The 19,483-nt window shown below is 44.7% G+C and overlaps 1 protein-coding gene across 1 annotated transcript in view; it reads left to right on the top strand.

The window, feature by feature from the left end:
- LOC120915125 overlaps window positions 1–19,483 on the top strand; it is a 138,970-nt gene that overhangs the window by 86,532 nt on the left and 32,955 nt on the right. The window contains exon 9 of the mRNA XM_040325383.1: window positions 13,777–13,920. Within this exon, the coding sequence (XP_040181317.1) occupies window positions 13,777–13,920 (144 nt within the window). The remainder of the gene's footprint in view (window positions 1–13,776; window positions 13,921–19,483) is intronic.

Genomic DNA, 19,483 nt, shown 5'->3' on the forward strand with positions numbered 1-19,483 from the left:
TAAGCCACAGCAAAAGATAGGAATAATACTTGTGTGTTATTCACAAATTAAAAAAATAGTGAATTACTGCATCCCAGATTATGCAGCTGTCCCAAATATATGCTAAATCAGACAGACTTGCACAGCCTTTGAAAATAGGTATAATCGCAGTGTGTTCCAGAGGGGTGGTGTCTCTGAACTATATAAACTCTTTGTTATTTCCACAGGTAAACTGCCCTATATGGTGGCCTGGGAAAAAGATTTGGGGGTTGAAATTTCAGAAGAGGAATGGAGGGAATGGTCTGTACGGACATATAAGGGCATTATGAATATCTCCCTGGTAGAAGCCTGCTTTAAGGTGGTCTCTTGTTGGTATTTAGTGCCCGAGTGTCTGCATCAAATGTACTTAGATTTCTTTCCCCCTGTGTTTTTGAGGTTGTGGGCAGGTAGGCTCAATATTCTACCCCTGGTGGTCGTGTAGTAAGGTTCTTTTTTTTTTTCACCTTGATTATCACTATATTTATTATATTTTTATTAGTTTTCCATATAAATACATTACATTTCTCAGATAGGAGGTTATTAATAATACCCAACCCCCCCCCCCCTTCCCTGTTCCCCATCTCCCCATTCCCAGACCTCTCCCATTTAAAATGTCTCCCTCTTCCATTCTCTCTCTTTATTATATACTTTCCCCCTTTTATCTCTTCTTTAGTTCGAGATGTTATTATTCTAATTTTACTATAGTTTATTTTGTTATGTTATGCTCCCATCGTTTCTACGTATCTCATTGTATGCTTGAAATCTATCAATTTTTTCCACTTTTCATAAAAATCCTCCATTACCTCCCCCTCACTAAGCCTTAGATATTCTAAGTTGTAAATGTTGTCTATTTTATTGCACCAACCCTTCAGTGTAGGCCGTTCCGGTTCTTGCCAGTGTGTAGGTATTTGGCTCTTTGCAGCGTTTAAAAGGCTGCGGAAGCAATGATCTCAGGTATTGTTTAGTTGGCATTCGAATGCCATGTAATATACAGCCCCACGGGTCATCGGGGACTTCAATATTAGTTATTTCTCGAATTATCTGCCTAATCGACCACCAATATTTTTTTGATTTTGGGACATGTCCACCATATGTGGGCCATAGTCCCAATTTCCTTGCACCCCCTTCAGCAAATCTGTGATGTTACAAAAAAGGGTGATTATACTGCGCTGCTTAAAACACACTAATTAATAAGACCAGCTGCTCACACTGCTAACAAAGACACATTAGCTGGAACAAACAGAAACAAAATTGTGTAGCACTATGGCAAATTAATATCTATAGTGGTAGTTCCTCATGGGAACAAAGAGAACATAAATAAAGTAACAAATGCAATAAAGAAGTTCTCGTGAAAGATAAAGTCCAATTGTTGTAAACACAAAGTCCATATATCTGTAGACACCACGTGCAAAATGAGGGAACTTGATTAGAATCCCATCGAGACAAATAGTGTAGTGAGTGATCACCGCCACCAGTGTTAGTAAATGGAGGCTTACCGAAGATGGTGGACCTGAAATGACGTACGTCAATCAAGTCATAACTTCAAGTACCAGACAGGGTACAAACTTGCTAGAAGTAATCAATCAGTGTATGATCATAAATGGATAACCTTGGATCTTTGCAGCTCAGCAAGGGGTTAAATAGTTGAAAGAAAATGAAAAGAGAAGGGCCACATAGTGTAAACCGGTATAAAACTGGGTATTTATTGTAAAAAGATAGCAAGTGCACTCACATGTATCTGGATAAAAACTTGCATATTCTATAGTATGAGGCGGCAGTGGAGGCGACGCGACGGCGTTTCGTGTTATTCACACATCATCTGGGGTGATCTTTGTGTTTACAACCATTGGACTTTATCTTTCACGAGAACTTCTTTATTGCATTTGTTACTTTATTTATGTTCTATTTGTTCCCATGAGGAACTACCACTATAAATCTGTGATGTTACCCTTGAGCATTTATGTACCTTATCTGGGGTCAAATACCAACGGACAAGACATTTATAATTTAATTCTATCATCTTACAGTTTACCGATGTGGAGTGTACCCTCTTCGTTAGTTGCTTGATCTCAAAATCATTTACCTTTGTCCCCAATTCCTCCTCCCACTTCTTGATGTATGGTGGTATGCCCTGCTTTTTTGTATGATTTAATATCTTATAAATCTTTGAAATTGCCCCCGTCCTACTCTTTTCCTTGCATAATTTCTCGAGTGGCCTTAGATTTTCCACGGATCTTATAGGCTGAGGCAATTTAAAAAAAAAATGTTTTAGCTGGGCATATCGTCATTCATCAATCACCATCAATTCCCTTTTATTTTTTAGTTCCTGATACGTGTACAATTTGTTTTGCTCCATTACATCTTTCAACTGTGCATTTTCATGTATAATCCATTATCCAAATTTTTTTTCCATTCCCGATGTGAAACATTTTGTGAAAGTTAGTGGTATTAAAGGTGAATTAAAATCCCATTTTTCTTTTTTATGTATCTTATCCCATATTATTAATGCATTCTTTGTGATACAGTGTGTGTCCGTGCTAAGTTCTCGGAATTGTGCAGGGATTTTACCTTCCCAAGTGATACTTTACTTAATATAAGTTCCATGTTTACCCAACCTTTTTCCAATATTCTTTTTAGCCCATTCTATTATTTGTGATAGAACAATCGAATGATAATAATTTCTGAGATCTGGTGCCCCCAATCCCCTTTGTGCCTTTTCCTTTGTTAGTAGTGTCAAACTAATACGTAGTTTCTTCCCTCGCCAAATACATTTTAGGAACATTGGGCCAAATTCTCAAAAAAGCTGCATAACTTAAATTTCAGCAGTTAAGTTACACTGACTTAAAATTTCTACCTAAGTGCCTGATCTTCAAAGCACTTACATAGAAATTACACGCCGTGTAACTTAAGTGCCGCCGTCGTAAGGCGGTCCTCCTCTCCTGGGGGCGTTTAAAATTTAAATGAGGCGCGCTCCCGCGCCGGCCGTACTGCGCATGCGTGTGACGTCATTTTCCCGACGTGCAGCGCGCGAACGTAATTAACGCCGGGCGGCTTTGAGAATTTCGACGGGACACTAAAGTTGCGACGGGTGAAAAAAAAAAGACGCGCCGGGAAAACAAATAATTATAATAAAAAATGACAGCGTCGCTCAGCATGCATTCCTGGGAGGGAGAACTCCATGCCAATTTTCAAAGAAAAAACCGGCATGGGTTCCCCCCCCAGGAGCATACCAGGCCCTTAGGTCTGGTATGGGTTGTAAGGAGACCCCCCCACGCCGAAAAATTGACGTAGGGGGTCCCCCTACAATCCATACCAGACCCGTATCCAAAGCACGCTACCCGGCCGGTCAGGAAGGGAGTGGGGACGAGCGAGCGCCCCCCCCCTCCTGAGCCGTGCCAGGCCGCATGCCCTCAACATGGGGGGGTTGGGTGCTCTGGGGCAGGGGGGCGCACTGCGGGCCCCCCCACCCCAGAGCACCCTGTCCCCATGTTGATGAGGACAGGACCTCTTCCCGACAACCCTTGCCATTGGTTGTCGGGGTCTGCGGGCAGGGGCTTATCGGAATCTGGGAGTCCCCTTTAATAAGGGGGCCCCCAGATACCGGCCCCCCACCCTAAGTGAATGGATATGGGGTACATCGTACCCCTACCCATTCACCTGGAGGCAAAAAGTAAAAGTTAGTAAACACACAACACAAGGCTTTTTAAAATAATTTATTATTCTGCTCCGGATGCCCCCCCTGTCTTCGTTATTAGCTCAATTACCAGGGGGGCTTCTTCTTCCACTCTCCGGGGGTCTTCTTCCACTCTCCGGGGGTCTTCTCCGCTCTCCGGGGGGGTTTCTTCTTCCGCTCTCCGGGGGGGGCTTCTCCGGACTCCGGGGGGCTTCTTCCATCTTCTCCCCTCTTCCGCTGTTGACTCGGCGAACCCCGGTTCTTCTGCAGCTGTCCGGTGCCTTCTTCTTCAGCGCTGGCTGCCTGCTATGTTTGTGTGTTAGCTCAATTAGTAACAGGCAGCCGGCGCGGTCTTCTGTGACGTCAGGGTCTTCTGTTCTTCTCCCCTCTTCCGATGTTGCCTCGTCGCCTGTTGTCGCTGTAATGATGGAAGCGCGCCTTGCATCCCATTTATATAGGCATCACCGTCCCATCATGCTCCGGTAGGTACCCACGTGGTGGGTGCCTACCCACGTGCACCCGCCACGTGGGTACCTGCCGGAGCATGATGGGACGGTGATGCCTATATAAATGGGATGCAAGGCGCGCTTCCATCATTACAGCGACAACAGGCGACGAGGCAACATCGGAAGAGGGGAGAAGAACAGAAGACCCTGACGTCACAGAAGACCGCGCCGGCTGCCTGTTACTAATTGAGCTAACACACAAACATAGCAGGCAGCCAGCGCTGAAGAAGAAGGCACCGGACAGCTGCAGAAGAACCGGGGTTCGGCGAGTCAACAGCGGAAGAGGGGAGAAGATGGAAGAAGCCCCCCGGAGTCCGGAGAAGCCCCCCCCCGGAGAGCGGAAGAAGAAACCCCCCCCGGAGAGCGGAGAAGACCCCCGGAGAGTGGAAGAAGACCCCCGGAGAGTGGAAGAAGAAGCCCCCCCTGGTAATTGAGCTAATAACGAAGACAGGGGGGGCATCCGGAGCAGAATAATAAATTATTTTAAAAAGCCTTGTGTTGTGTGTTTACTAACTTTTACTTTTTGCCTCCAGGTGAATGGATAGGGGTACGATGTACCCCATATCCATTCACTTAGGGTGGGGGGCCGGTATCTGGGGGCCCCCTTATTAAAGGGGACTCCCAGATTCTGATAAGCCCCCGCCCGCAGACCCCGACAACCAATGGCAAGGGTTGTCGGGAAGAGGTCCTGTCCTCATCAACATGGGGACAGGGTGCTCTGGGGTGGGGGGGCCCGCAGTGCGCCCCCCTGCCCCAGAGCACCCAACCCCCCATGTTGAGGGCATGCGGCCTGGCACGGCTCAGGAGGGGGGGGGGGGGGCGCTCGCTCGTCCCCACTCCCTTCCTGACCGGCCGGGGTAGCGTGCTTTGGATACGGGTCTGGTATGGATTGTAGGGGGACCCCCTACGTCAATTTTTCGGCGTGGGGGGGTCTCCTTACAACCCATACCAGACCTAAGGGCCTGGTATGCTCCTGGGGGGGAACCCATGCCGGTTTTGAATTTTAAAATTGCCGTGGAGTTCTCCCTCGGGAATGCATACCAAATGCCGTCGCTGGAATGGGCCTTTACAATGTGTGACTAACTTTCCACATTATAAAACCAGCCCTAGTTTTGCGCAGGCAAATTCGGAACTTAGGCAGAAATCACAGTGATGAAATGCTTTGAAAATCTGCTTAAGTCCTCATTTGCATACGCAAAGCTGCATTTCAATGAGAAATGCCCCCAGTGGCGGATGCGGTACTGCATCCTAAAATCTGACCGTGTAAGTGTCTTACACATGTCAGATTTTCTGCCTAACTTTGGAAAAAGCCTTTTGAGATTCGTTTCCAAAGTTAGGCACAGGGATACGCAGGCTGAACAGCAGTTAAGTCTGCGTATCTCTTTTGAGAATCAGGCCCATTGACTGTAGCGTTTTAAAAAATGCCTGTGGTAGTGGAATTGGGAGCATTTGCATTTTATATACTATTTTGGGTAAGATTACCATTTTGAAGATGTTAATTCTGCCACTCCAAGATAGTTGCCCCGGTGCTATTCTATTAAGTTCTGCCTTAACCACTTAAGGACCACTTCCTGCACATATACGTCGGCAGAATGGCACGGCTGGGCACATCCGCGTACAGGTACGTCCTGTACTAGTACCCAGCCGTGGGTCACAGGCGAGCGCCCGCTCCGGGTCTTAAGTGGTTAATATCGTTTAATAATGAGAGGAAATTGGCTCTATATAATGTCTCAACTGTGGTTGTTATCTTGACTCCTAGGTACTTCAGTTCTTTTTTTCCCCAGCTGAATGGAAAATCTTCCTGGTAGATGTTCTTATCTGCTTTAGATATATTAATACTCAATATTTCTGATTTAACCAGGTTTATTTTAAAATTAGACATATTTCCGAAATCTTTGAGAGATTTCATTAAATCAGGTAAGTTTATTCTGGGATTAGTTTGAAAAAAATAAAATATCATCCGCATAGGCCGCTAGTTTATGGTCATCCTCTCCGACTTTTATCTCCGTGAAGTCCACATTCCACCTTATCCCCCTTTACAGGGGTTCCAGCGCGAGGACAAACAGTAGCGGTGACAGGGGACATCCCTGTCTAGTGCCGTTTTTTATCTCAAATGGCGCTGAGACAGTCCCATTTACTTTTACTCTGACCGTGGGTCTGTCATATAGTGATTTTATCCAGTTGGTCATTCTAGGTCCTATACCTATTGCCTCAAGTGTAATCTGCATGAAGCCCCAGTCTACTCTGTCAAATGCTTTTTCAGCATCAATTGACAGGAGTAGACCTGGGGCCCCACTTTCTTTAATTTTCTGTATAGCCAAAAGGGCTCTAATTCGGTTGTCTCTCCCCTCCCTTTCTGGGAAGAATCCAACTTGGTCTACATGGACCACGTCCTTCATTATTGTTTTCATCCTCCCTGTCAGTACCTTTGCAAATAGCTTAGTATCGAAGTTCAGGAGTGAGATTGGGTCTGTAACTGGACCATAGTGTGTTGTCTTTACCTTCTTTTGAAATTATAGTTATTATGGCCTCTAATGCCTCTTTCCGCATCTCCCATTTCTTGCCCATGCCGTTCATATAGGAACACAATTTCAGCGTTAAAATGTCTAAAAAGGTTTTATATTAGCGTATCGTCAGGCCGTCGGGTTCGCGGCTTTTCCCATTTGGCAGTTCTTGTATAATTTTTGGTATTTCCTGTTATGGGGGCCTCTAGGTAACTAAATTTATCTTCTGGGATTTTATCTAAATCTATTTCTTTTATAAAAGCTTTTTTATTTCTCCCCTTTTTGTTTAACCTCTTCTTTTGCATCATTTATATTAATAGAATATAGATTCTCATAAAATTATTGGAAAGTTTTAGCTATTTCTGTTTTATATCTTAATTCCCCTGTACTTGTTTGTAATTTCTCTATGTAGTTAACTGTTTTTTTAATTTTTTAATAGTTTTGCTAGATATTTCCCCGGCTTATTACCCCATTGATACCCCATTGATACCTCTCTTTCTTAATTTGATTAAAGGCCATTCAGGTTTCTTGTTCTATTACCTTTCTTTTATTGCTAAGTTTCAGTAGGAGTTCTTTCTCTCTAGTTTTCTTATGTTGCTGTTCTAATTTCTTTTGTAATTACTACTTTTTTCTCCTTACTTCTTTACTTTTTTTCGGCTACTTCCCTAATCAATATACCCCTAATATAAGTCTTGTGGGTTTCCCATATTATAGCCTCTGACATACCATCTGTACTGTTCTCCCTGAAGAACTGCTCTAATTCATTTTTTAATCTCTGTAGTATTTCTTTATCCTGTAAAAGTTCTTTGTTTAGCCTCCAGCTATTGTTCCTATTTGTATCTCACCTAATTTCAATTGGAGTGTTACTGGCGCGTGATCTGAGAATGTCGTTATTCCAATGTTTGTACCTTCCACTATTTCCAGTAACTGGTGCTCTACCAGAAAAAAATCTATTCTTGAGTACGTCCCATGCACAGTGGAGTGGAATGTGTAATCTCATTGTTTAATGTGTTGTGTTCTCCACACATCCACTAGTTGATAATAATGCATTTTCCTTTTTAATATATTCCTATGGGCTATTCCAGTCCCCTGTGCATGCAACATACTATCTATCTTCGAGTCCAAGCATAGGTTAAAGTCTCCTGCCATTGTAGCCCCCTTTCTTAAATTCCATAAACTGGGCCATGGCTCCCATTAATTATTTAATTGACTTTTTATTTGGCCCATATACATTTGCCAGGGAGACCTCTGCTCCATTCAGTTTTCCCCTTATATACAGGTATCGCTCCTTCTGGGTCCGCTTTCCTTTCCTCTAGTATGAACCGGGTTTCCCTGGCAAACCCTATGGCCACTCCCTTAGCTCGATTTATAGGTGAATCCCCGTAGTACCATAGGAGAAAGTGTACCCACAAAAAAGTGGGTCTCCTGTAGGAATACTACATCGGTCCTCAGGGGGTTTAGTTCTCTCAATATGTTTTCACTTTTAGTGGGAGCATTCAATCCATGGACATTATATGAAATTATATTTATTTTGGGCATCCGTTACTTGTTAAAGGGCCCCACTTAAAGAGGAGAATTGCTTCTTTCATGATTTTTCATAGAGGTCCCCCTTCTCATACCCCACCCCCCCTCCTTATCCTCCCTACACCCACCCTACCCCCATTTCCCCCTACCCACCCTGAATGGGGGCTTATGGCCTCCCTGTGGCCTTTAGATCCGTGGCTCTCCTTCTCCATCCTGCCTACGGTTCTCCCCCTAGAGTTTGAGCTCTGACTATTGATCTCAGTCGGGGCAGCTGTCCCCCCAAGTGGGGGGTCTCCTATGCCCGCTCCGCTCTCTCAGTTCCTAAGTTCCCATATTAAGGTGACTTACGTAGTAAGGTTCTGAGCTTTCGGATCATAGCTTACAATTTAATATACTCTGTGACCATGGTAAATGTTGTCAAAGACTCCAAAATAGCTTTACTTAATGAACCTGTGGAGGGAATACCCCACCATTAGCAAACTCTAAATTATTCTGATGGACAAAATTGCTATCGCCACTGGCTGGAAGAATCCTGTGTTTGAGTTGGCAATAATGAAGCATAAGCTTAGCTGGATAATGATTAATGAAAAGATGGTTTCTAAATTTCGTGATACTGCTGTTCAGTTTGAAAGGGTCTGGAACCCTTGTATTTAATATCTTCAAACTCCTGGTGGGTGTCGGAGGTGCAGACTGATTGCAGATCTTGATCTTTTCTCTTTGAGTCCCTGCCCCCCTCCTTTTATTTTATTTTGCTTTTATCTCCTTTTAATCTTTTTCCTCTCTTCTTTTCTTCCCTTTTTTTTCTGGCTCTACCTTCTCTTTCCATCTACTCCTTGCGGATGTTTGGACTTGTGGAGCCCCCTCTCCCTGTTTCCTTTTTAAAGCAAAGTGCTTTTTAAATAATGTATGGTTGTAGGACCATGTTTTGTGTTTATACTGTAGGTATTCGCTATTTTCTCCCTGCCCCTACAGGCTCGGGGAGAGGAGGAGGGGTTTCCATCTAAGGGTTGATCCCTTCTCCCCCTACTGTATAGCCTATATTGTCATGTCTTATGATGGTCAGTGTGTAGCTTTACTGTTTACTATTCTAGTCATTTATAAGTTAATGCTCTATGTCACCTGTGTCACTGTCGGTAGGCCTTATTTTTTTTTATTTTTTTGTATTTACAGATATTTTATTAATAGTACGGATATTTGTGTATTGCACACATTTTTCTTCTGTTAGAAGTGTCAATCTCAATTACCGCATAGTTATTATATTTACAAAAGCTTACATTTTAAGTAGTTTTCTTTTTCAAACAGGAACATCACAATGCAATAGAACCAAATTAAAGGAAGTTACATTTGAAAACAAAAATGCTTCTGTTGGAGAGATTGCTGCTTTTATGCCACAAGTAGATGACAATACTGTAAAAGGAAATAATTTTCCACGGGTTTAAAGATTTTAAAGTAAAAAGTTCTTCTTGCATTCTTTACACACAGTTGTGATACTCAGTCCACTTTCACAACACTATAGATCTTTGTCACAAACCAAAAGCAGGCAAAGAGTCCGATTGTACCAGTAAATAGGAAGAATATGTGAACCATTATCATAGTGTAGCCAAAATATAAGAAGGTGCTTGCAGTTCCTGTAATTTGCAGTTTCGAGTAAAAGTAATGCACCGCATACACCAGGAAGTAAACCGCTGTAAAGCCACTTGTGAGGAATGAGCGCCACTGCCAATGGTAGTCCTCAGCACACAGGCCTTATTTTTATATGTTTCTGTCTACCACTGTACCTTTGTAAAATTATTTCAAATAAAAAATAGGGAACTACTTCAAAAAATGGGCATAATTATGTCAGGCTTTGATAGAGACAAAACTACATGGGCCAAACAGTAATCAGAACTTTGTAACATATAGGGCCAAATTCTCAAAAAGTCTGCCTAACTTAAATTTCAGCAGTTAAGTTACACTGACTTAAAATTTCTACCTAAGTGCCCGATCGTCAAAGCACTTAGGTAGAAATTTCAGGCCGTGTAACTTAAGTGCCGCCGTCGTAAGGCGGTCCTCCTCTCCTGGGGGCGTTTAAAATTTAAATGAGGCGCGCTCCCGCGCCGGCCGTACTGCACATGCGTGTGACGTAATTTTCCCGACGTGCAGCGCGCGAACGTAATTAACGCCGGGCGGCTTTGAGAATTTCGACGGGACACTAAAGTTGCGACGGGTGAAAAAAAAAGACGCGCCGGGAAAACAAATAATTATAAAAAAAAATGACAGCGTCGCTCAGCATGCATTCCTGAGAGGGAGAACTCCATGCCAATTTTCAAAGAAAAAAACGGCATGGGTTCCCCCCCAGGAGCATACCAGGCCCTTAGGTCTGGTATGGGTTGTAAGGAGACCCCCCCACGCCGAAAAATTGACGTAGGGGGTCCCCCTACAATCCATACCAGACCCGTATCCAAAGCACGCTACCTGGCCGGTCAGGAAGGGAGTGGGGACGAGCGAGCGTCCCCCCCCCCTCCTGAGCCGTGCCAGGCCGCATGCCCTCAACATGGGGGGGTTGGGTGCTCTGGGGCAGGGGGGCACACTGCGGGCCCCCCCCACCCCAGAGCACCCTGTCCCCATGTCGATGAGGACAGGACCTCTTCCCGACAACCCTTGCCATTGGTTGTCGGGGTCTGCGGGCGGGGGCTTATCGGAATCTGGGAGTCCCCTTTAATAAGGGGGCCCCCAGATACCAGCCCCCCACCCTAAGTGAATGGATATGGGGTACATCGTACCCCTATCCATTCACCTGGAGGCAAAAAGTAAAAGTTAGTAAACACACAACACAAGGCTTTTTAAAATAATTTATTATTCTGCTCCGGATGCCCCCCCTACCCATGTGCACCCACCACGTGGGTACCTGCCGGAGCATGATGGGACGGTGATGCCTATATAAATGTGATGCAAGGCGCGCTTCCATCATTACAGCGACAACAGGCGACGAGTCAACATCGGAAGAGGGGAGAAGAACAGAAGACCCTGACGTCACAGAAGACCGCGCCGGCTGCCTGTTACTAATTGAGCTAACACACAAACATAGCAGGCAGCCAGCGCTGAAGAAGAAGGCACCGGACAGCTGCAGAAGAACCAGGGTTCGCCGAGTCAACAGCGGAAGAGGGGAGAAGATGGAAGAAGCCCCCCGGAGTCCGGAGAAGCCCCCCCCGGAGAGCGGAAGAAGAAACCCCCCCGGAGAGCGGAGAAGACCCCCGGAGAGTGGAAGAAGAAGCCCCCCCTGGTAATTGAGCTAATAAAGAAGACAGGGGGGGCATCCGGAGCAGAATAATAAATTATTTTAAAAAGCCTTGTGTTGTGTGTTTACTAACTTTTACTTTTTGCCTCCAGGTGAATGGATAGGGGTACGATGTACCCCATATCCATTCACTTAGGGTGGGGGGCTGGTATCTGGGGGCCCCCTTATTAAAGGGGACTCCCAGATTCCGATAAGCCCCCGCCCGCAGACCCCGACAACCAATGGCAAGGGTTGTCGGGAAGAGGTCCTGTCCTCATCAACATGGGGACAGGGTGCTCTGGGGTGGGGGGGCCCGCAGTGCGCCCCCCTGCCCCAGAGCACCCAACCCCCCATGTTGAGGGCATGCGGCCTGGCACGGCTCAGGAGGGGGGGGGGCGCTCGCTCGTCCCCACTCCCTTCCTGACCGGCCGGGTAGCGTGCTTTGGATACGGGTCTGGTATGGATTGTAGGGGGACCCCCTACGTCAATTTTTCGGCGTGGGGGGGTCTCCTTACAACCCATACCAGACCTAAGGGCCTGGTATGCTCCTGGGGGGGAACCCATGCCGGTTTTGAATTTTAAAATTGCCGTGGAGTTCTCCCTCGGGAATGCATACCAAATGCCGTCGCTGGAATGGGCCTTTACAATGTGTGACTAACTTTCCACATTATAAAACCAGCCCTAGTTTTGCGCAGGCAAATTCGGAACTTACGCAGAAATCACAGTGCTGAAATGCTTTGAAAATCTGCTTAAGTCCTCATTTGCATACGCAAAGCTGCATTTCAATGAGAAATGCCCCCAGTGGCGGATGCGGTACTGCATCCTAAAATCTGACCGTGTAAGTGTCTTACACATGTCAGATTTTCTGCCTAACTTTGGAAAAAGCCTTTTGAAAATCGTTTCCAAAGTTAGGCACAGGGATACGCAGGCTGAACAGCAGTTAAGTCTGCGTATCTCTTTTGAGAATCAGGCCCATAGAGCACAGAAGTCAGGACAATATCAATGTGCTCCCCTTGCATATAGTGGGCAATGTAACCCCTCTCCACATTGTTTTCAATCCACCCCTTATTTGCGGTCTGTTTGTTCTTGCTATATGATGGTTGGTGGACCTCTTAATGGAAGCCAACATGTGTCTTCCTTATTGTTCTCAGCTTGTGCTTCGGTGGCCCACATTATGGTGGTCAGCATGTGCACCTTTTATCTTCAGTGTATGACTCCATAATTTTGGTTGTTGACGGTCAGTGAGAACACTTACCTTAGTAGTATTCCATAGGTCCCACACCACTTCCTTCCTGATGCCTGATGCTAAAACTTTAGAGACTGCGAAAGGCTTGGTATGCTTCTAATAGAACTCTTGGTGTGGCACAGAGCAATTCACAGATAGTCATAGTGATCTGTTGAAGTGCAGTCTGCAGTGTATCTATTCATCCAGGCCTGGCCCCTAAGTGGGATCTCCTGGTGTGGATTGCATCTCCCACACCCCCTATATTAGTGCATCCCTGGCATCTTCATGTTCTGAAACTTGATCAGATAAAAGCCAGATTAGTATCAGGCAGTTAAAGATTAACATGTAGTACCCTCATAGACATGCGCATATGGGGGTACCGGTGTACCTGGGCACACTCTAATCACCACATGCAATGCATATTCCCCTGTCTACACAAGCCCCCCCCCCCCCCCCCCCACAGCGCTGCCAGCTTCCCTCTCAGAGAGATTAAACCACTGATATTTCACCAAAAGCCCCCCAACTGTGCTCTTAAAAAAATTTAAAAAAATTATAATACTGTAATAAATAATAATACAAATAAAAAACTACTGACACCATCCTCTATCCTACTGATATAATGCACTGTCCTACTAACATTGTCCACTGCTCTACTGACACAGCCTGTGCATTTGAGCTTTGGGGTGCACACCCTAATTCAATGGGCTGCACACTCATATGAGTACCCTGGCAGTAGTAAAAGTCATAGGTAGGTACACATTAAAGTGTATGTTCATATACAGACAACATGTTTGTAGAATGAAGAAAAAAAGCAATCATTGTTCACTTTTTCTATTACTGATACCTTTGTGCATCTATCAAAAAAATTATACTGGCCACAAAGAAAAAAAAAGATTCATGATAGTAATTTAAATTCATCAATTATTTTATTTTTTTACAGATATAAAAGAAAGTACAAAATGTAGTGCAAGTAACATGGATGACTGGCTTATGTTAATCCTCTGGAGTGTAGTAGTATTTACATTACCCGTTCAGTACTAATCACATTAACGATCAGTCTTTTTTTGTAGGTAGAAGAATTAAATAAAGAAACTGAATATGACAAATGGCTAGAGAATTTCATACAGAGCATAACTGATATGGAAGTGAGAAATATTGTGACCACCGTGCTCACTGAATCTGATGATCAATTCTCTGCGCTGCTGAAAAATCAGGTGAATAGCTAAATTGCTAAGGTCGCTTCTTTTAACGCTAACCTTTAAAAACTTCACTTGACAACCATGCATCTTCACTATTTACAAGCTATTTAGTGCCTGGACTCATGCAATTCTTTACCAGTCCTGTCTACTATCTTAGGGGATATTTGTGACCCTGAAACATGTTTCCATTAACATCATGTGTCATCTCAATTAAGAATTAATACAGTGAGACACAAGTTGTAAAGATTTTGCATTTATGCTCATATATATATAATTACTTATTTTACAGTACACAGTTGTGTATTTAGGTTTTGTGCTGCCCTATGCCTGACTAAACTCATGCACCCCTAATTTAAATATGACCCACCCCTTCCTATCAAGGCCCTCCCAAGATCCTCCCTGAAATTTTCAAGTGGGGACACTAGTTCTGAGGGCCAGGGGAGGGCCAATGAATTCCCTTAATTTGCATAGATTTTCTCTCATTTCCTGTTTGGCTATGGGGCAGGAAGTGAAGGGAAATCTCTGCAGTGGGACAGGGATGGTAACAAATTAACTGAAAGGGGCTATAACCCTCCCTTACTCTATTCAAAATGAAAAAAAAAAAGTGTTGCCTATAGTTCTACTTTAAGCACAAATTTCTGATAATTTTATGGAGAGAACTGAGAAGATACAACCATGCCAATGGTGCAGCAGAAAACATATAGCACAGTGAGGAAGGTCTGTGGTCCAGGATGATAGTCAAAATTAGAAGCAGCCCCCACATACAGTTGCGAAATGCCGGCCACCCGCATGGGGGTGCTGGACTAATTTGCCTCTCAGCCCAGTCTGCCTCATAAGACTGGTGCTACACTAGCCCGTGGGGACTCTTTTCGTGCTGCCCCCCTGCAAAGTGCTGCCCTAGGCCTGGGCCTTGTTGGCCTAGGCCAGGATACAGCATTGACAGTACATCTCAGCATATGAAGATCCACTTTTTTGAAAGCCACACAGAACAGATTTAATATATGTACACTGTGCACTGTAGCAAATGTGCTATTCCCTCTTTGGGTGCCAGAAGGATCAGCAAGGTGACCTCTGTCCCAGTGACTCAGTGTACCAGTTACTTGAGACTGTGCAGTATGAGCTGAACACACAGCTTAAAGCGGATTTCTGGCCCAAAAAATGTATTTCTTTTTTTTTATTGATCCTAGCATTAGTACTATATAAATACAATAACATTTATACAAAGTTCCTTATGTATTTATTAAAAATATAAACCACTTTCTGAATATATTGTCACTCCTGTTCTGGTTGTTTCCATCATTATTGTGGGCATGTGAAGCCTAATCAATATCTCTTCCTGGTTTGCTTTGGATTGGTGCATGCTGGGTAACCAGCATGCACCTCTTGATTTTGCGCATCAAGGGATGGTTTCTCTGGCCTTGCTGTCCTCCAGGATAGGGGATATCCTAATAGTCACGGAGAAAGTAAAGAAAAGAGGGCATACCAGCATAGTGCATTATCCCAAGTAAATTTATCGATAAAAACAAAATTAAAAACTACTCACAAACATGTGGAAAACTATCACTTGTATATGCCAACTATTCGTGATAATAAGTCCTGAAACTGACAGTGTCCAGATGGCAAGGAAGCAGACATCAGGGCAGATGCCTACTGATGCGTTTCAAAGGAATACCTTCTTCCTCAGAGCCTACTACAGAGTAGGCTCTGAGGAAGAAGGTATTCCTTCAAAATGCATCAGTAGGCAGCGGCCCTGATGTCTTCTCCTTTGCCATCTGGAAACTGTTGGTTTCATGACTGATTGCCACGAATAGGTGGACTTTACATTTATCCACGTGTGTGAGTAGTTTTTGACTTAATTGTTATTAATAAATGTACTTGGCATAATGCACTAGGCTGGTGCACCCTCTTTTTTTTACTTTCACAGGAGGGGGAATACCTGGGCAGTGTGACAAGAGGGGGGTACCTGGGCAGTGTGACAAGAGGGGGGTACCTGGGCAGTGTGACAGGAGGGGGGATACCTGGGCAGTGTGACAGGAGAGGGGGATACCTGGGCAGTGTGACAGGAGGGGGGTTACATAAGCATTGTGACAGGAAGGAGGCAGGATAACAAAATAGGGGCAGAGTAACAATAGGGGGGCAGAGTAACATCAGGATGACAGACAGTGTGACAGGAGAACAAGTAGAGTGCAGGGCACTGTGTCTTATGCTGGCACCAGCCCTCACTCTCAATCCTCACACACAACACACAGTGATAACAAAGAATGCTCAGAATTCTCCCCTCACTGCACCCCTCCTGCGACTCAGGTTGGTTTTTCTCTTACTGTGGCTGACTTTGCGGCTGGCCTTTTGCAGGATCTGTGCCTGGTCAGCTGTCTGTGCATAAACAAAATGCTCATCGGCCGATCATAGAGCTCCTATCTCCGATCCAGTGCCAATGTCCCACTATTCTCCACTGACACCTCAGCACTGGGCAGAGTGATCTGACAGGGTGCCTGCCAGGTTATGAAGGGGGTGATGCTGGGCCGAGCGGACTGCCAGACTCATTCTTCTTCAGTGGCTTCTTACTCAGCAGAAACTGCATTCTCTGTAAAGTTGTCCAGGGCTGGGGTGCCCTCTGCATCTGCCAGGCACCTCTTCTCCTCCTCCTGCAGGATTTTGGCTGTTCCTGTCCAGTTTCTGAATGTACATTGCCTAAGATGGTGGAACAGAATTTTGTCAGCTCCGCAAGAAAAAAGCCATGGTGCCCTGGTTGATTAGTGTGTGCCCGGGCACATCCCGTGCACACGCCTATGTTGGGATTGTAGTGGCAACCAGTAGCTAGACATTCTAAGATGGGGTCATGATAAGGGCCAGGCCAAATGTCATAGCTAGCCAAACAGAGGGTAAAATAGACGCATACAAAAAAGTGGCAACCACCCCAAACTATAACTGGCCTCTGCAGCAAGATGCACTGAAAGGACAATGCACAAATAAACAAAAGATTTCCCAGCACACTTACCAGCCAGCCTGCAAAACAGTCAAACTGGCCCTGTTTAACCACTTAACCCCCAGACCATATTGCTGGTCATAGACCAGAGCACTTTTTGTGATTCGGCACTGCGTCGCTTTAACTGACAATTGCGCGGTCGTGCAACATGGCTCCCAAACAAAATTGGCTTTCTTTTTTTCCCCACAAATAGAGCTTTCTTTTGATGGTATTTGATCACCTCTGCGGTTTTTAGTTTTTGCGCTATAAACAAAAATAGAGCCACAATTTTGAAAAAAATTAATATTTTTTACTTTTTGCTATAATAAATATCCCCCAAAAATATATATATAAAAAAAAAAAATTCCTCAGTTAAGCCGATATGTATTCTTCTACAATAAACGTTTATTGATTGGTTTGCGCAAAAGTTATATAGCTATATTCAGGTAGACAGGCTTATCCTTACGGCGGCGTAGTGTATCGTGTTTACACTACGCCGTTGTAAGTTAGCGAGGCAAGTACATGATTCACAAAGTACTTGCCTGCTAAGTTACGGCGGCGTAGCGTAAATGCGGCGGGCGTAAGCGTGCCTAATTCAAAATAGGCTGAGGGGGCGTGTTTTATGTTAATTTGGGTTGACCTGACGTGATTGACGTTTTTTTGGAACGGCGCATGCGCCGTCCGTGTACATATCCCAGTGTGCATTGCGGCTAAGTACGCCGCACGGTCCTATTGGTTTTGACGTGGATGTAAATGACGTAAATCCCTATTCACGGACGACTTACGCAAACAACGTAAAATTTTCAAATTTCGATGCGGGAACGACGGCCATACTTAACATTACTTTTCCAGCTATTTGATGGAATAACTTTAGGCCTGATAATGCGTTACGTAAACGGCGTATCTGTACTGCGTCGGCCGGACGTACGTTCGTGAATAGGCGTATCTAGTGATTTACATATTCTACGCCGACCGCAATGGAAGCGCCACCTAGCGGTCAGCCTAAAAATTACACTTTAGGATACGACGGTGTAAGACACTTACGCCGCTTGTATCTGAGCCTAATTAACCTCCCTGGCATTATGATTCTGTCTGGAATTACGTACCAAAAGCGGTACAATTATTTTGCAAGGAAATTTGGCGTTTTATACTGTAGGTCTGTAATTTTTAGGAATAACTCACTTAAATCTGACCAAACAAGAGTCTAATAGGCATCCCGGGTATGATTTTTTTTTAAAAACAAAATTATAAATTATAATATAATAAATAATTATAAATACTTATAACAAATAATAATATAATTATAATAAAAATTATTCAATAATGTAATCAACTCAAAATCACTGAAATGTGCTCAGTTGCAGAATTGTCGCTGTCATTACTTTTATTTTTTTATGACGTATTTCCCCACAAATCGCTATCGCACAATTCTGCAAGTGATTATAATTTATTATCGCTGTTTTCTAGCTGCTCTAAAACCATTTTTGACATAAAGGGACACTTTTGGACAATCTACAGTTTTCAGACAGAAAGAACAGTTTTTATTATATAAAAGAACATGTAGGGCACTGGGCAGACCACTAGGGACAAGGGGGGTGTGTATTTTTTACATACAGTACTGTAATGTTTAAGATTACAGTATACTGTATGTATTGTGTTTGTTTACTTTTTTGAATTTGGCACCGTTCTCCGCCCCCGTGCGTCGTAACGTCGCAGGGAACGGAGATCGGCGGCACACTGGGACACTGTGAATCGAGCGAGGACCCGCTCGCTCACACAGTGGGGATCCAGGGACAAGGTGAGTAAATTGTCTGTGGATGCTGCGAGGTAAGCCGCGCCGCTGCACACTCTGCACATCTACCCCGAGCGTGACTCGGGGATACCGATCCCAGCATGAAAAAACCACCCAGAGTCACGCTCTGGGATACCGCCAGGCAGGTTAAAGCGTATCTGGTTACCAGAATACGCTTAAATTAGCGCCGGCGCACATTCAGACTTAGGCTGGCGTATCTACTGATACGCCAGCCTAAGTCTTTCTGAATCCACCTAATAGCGTTTACAAAATAGGGGGTAGTTTTATGGCATTTTTATAAATATTTTTTTTTTTTACTAGTAATGGCGGCGGTACTGCGACATTATGGTGGACACTTCGGACACTTTTGACACATTTTTGGGACCATTGGCATGTTCATAGCGATCAGTGCTATAAAAATGCATTGGATTACTATAAAAATGCCACTGGCAGGGAAGGGGTTAACACTAGGGGGCGGGGAAGGGGTTAAGTATGTTCCCTGGGTGTGTTCTAACTGTAGGGGGGGTGGACTCACTAGGGAAAATGACTGATCGCTGTTCATACATTGTTCATACATTGTATGAACAGACGGTCAGGCATTTCTCCCCTGAAAGGACCGGGAGCTGTGTGTTTACACACACAGCTCCCAGTCCTCGCTCTGTAACGAGCGATCGCGGGTGCCCGGCGGTGATCACACGAGCGTCGGGATCAGGGAAGAGCGGGGGGCGCCCCTAGTGGCCGCTTCGCGAGGCGACGTATAGCTATGGGCTCTCGCGCAGGGGAGCCGACATGCCGCCGTATAACTGCAGCGGCTGGTCGGC

The sequence above is a fragment of the Rana temporaria genome, chromosome 10, assembly GCF_905171775.1.
Source record: "Rana temporaria chromosome 10, aRanTem1.1, whole genome shotgun sequence".
In the NCBI taxonomy this organism is placed as follows: domain Eukaryota; kingdom Metazoa; phylum Chordata; class Amphibia; order Anura; family Ranidae; genus Rana; species Rana temporaria.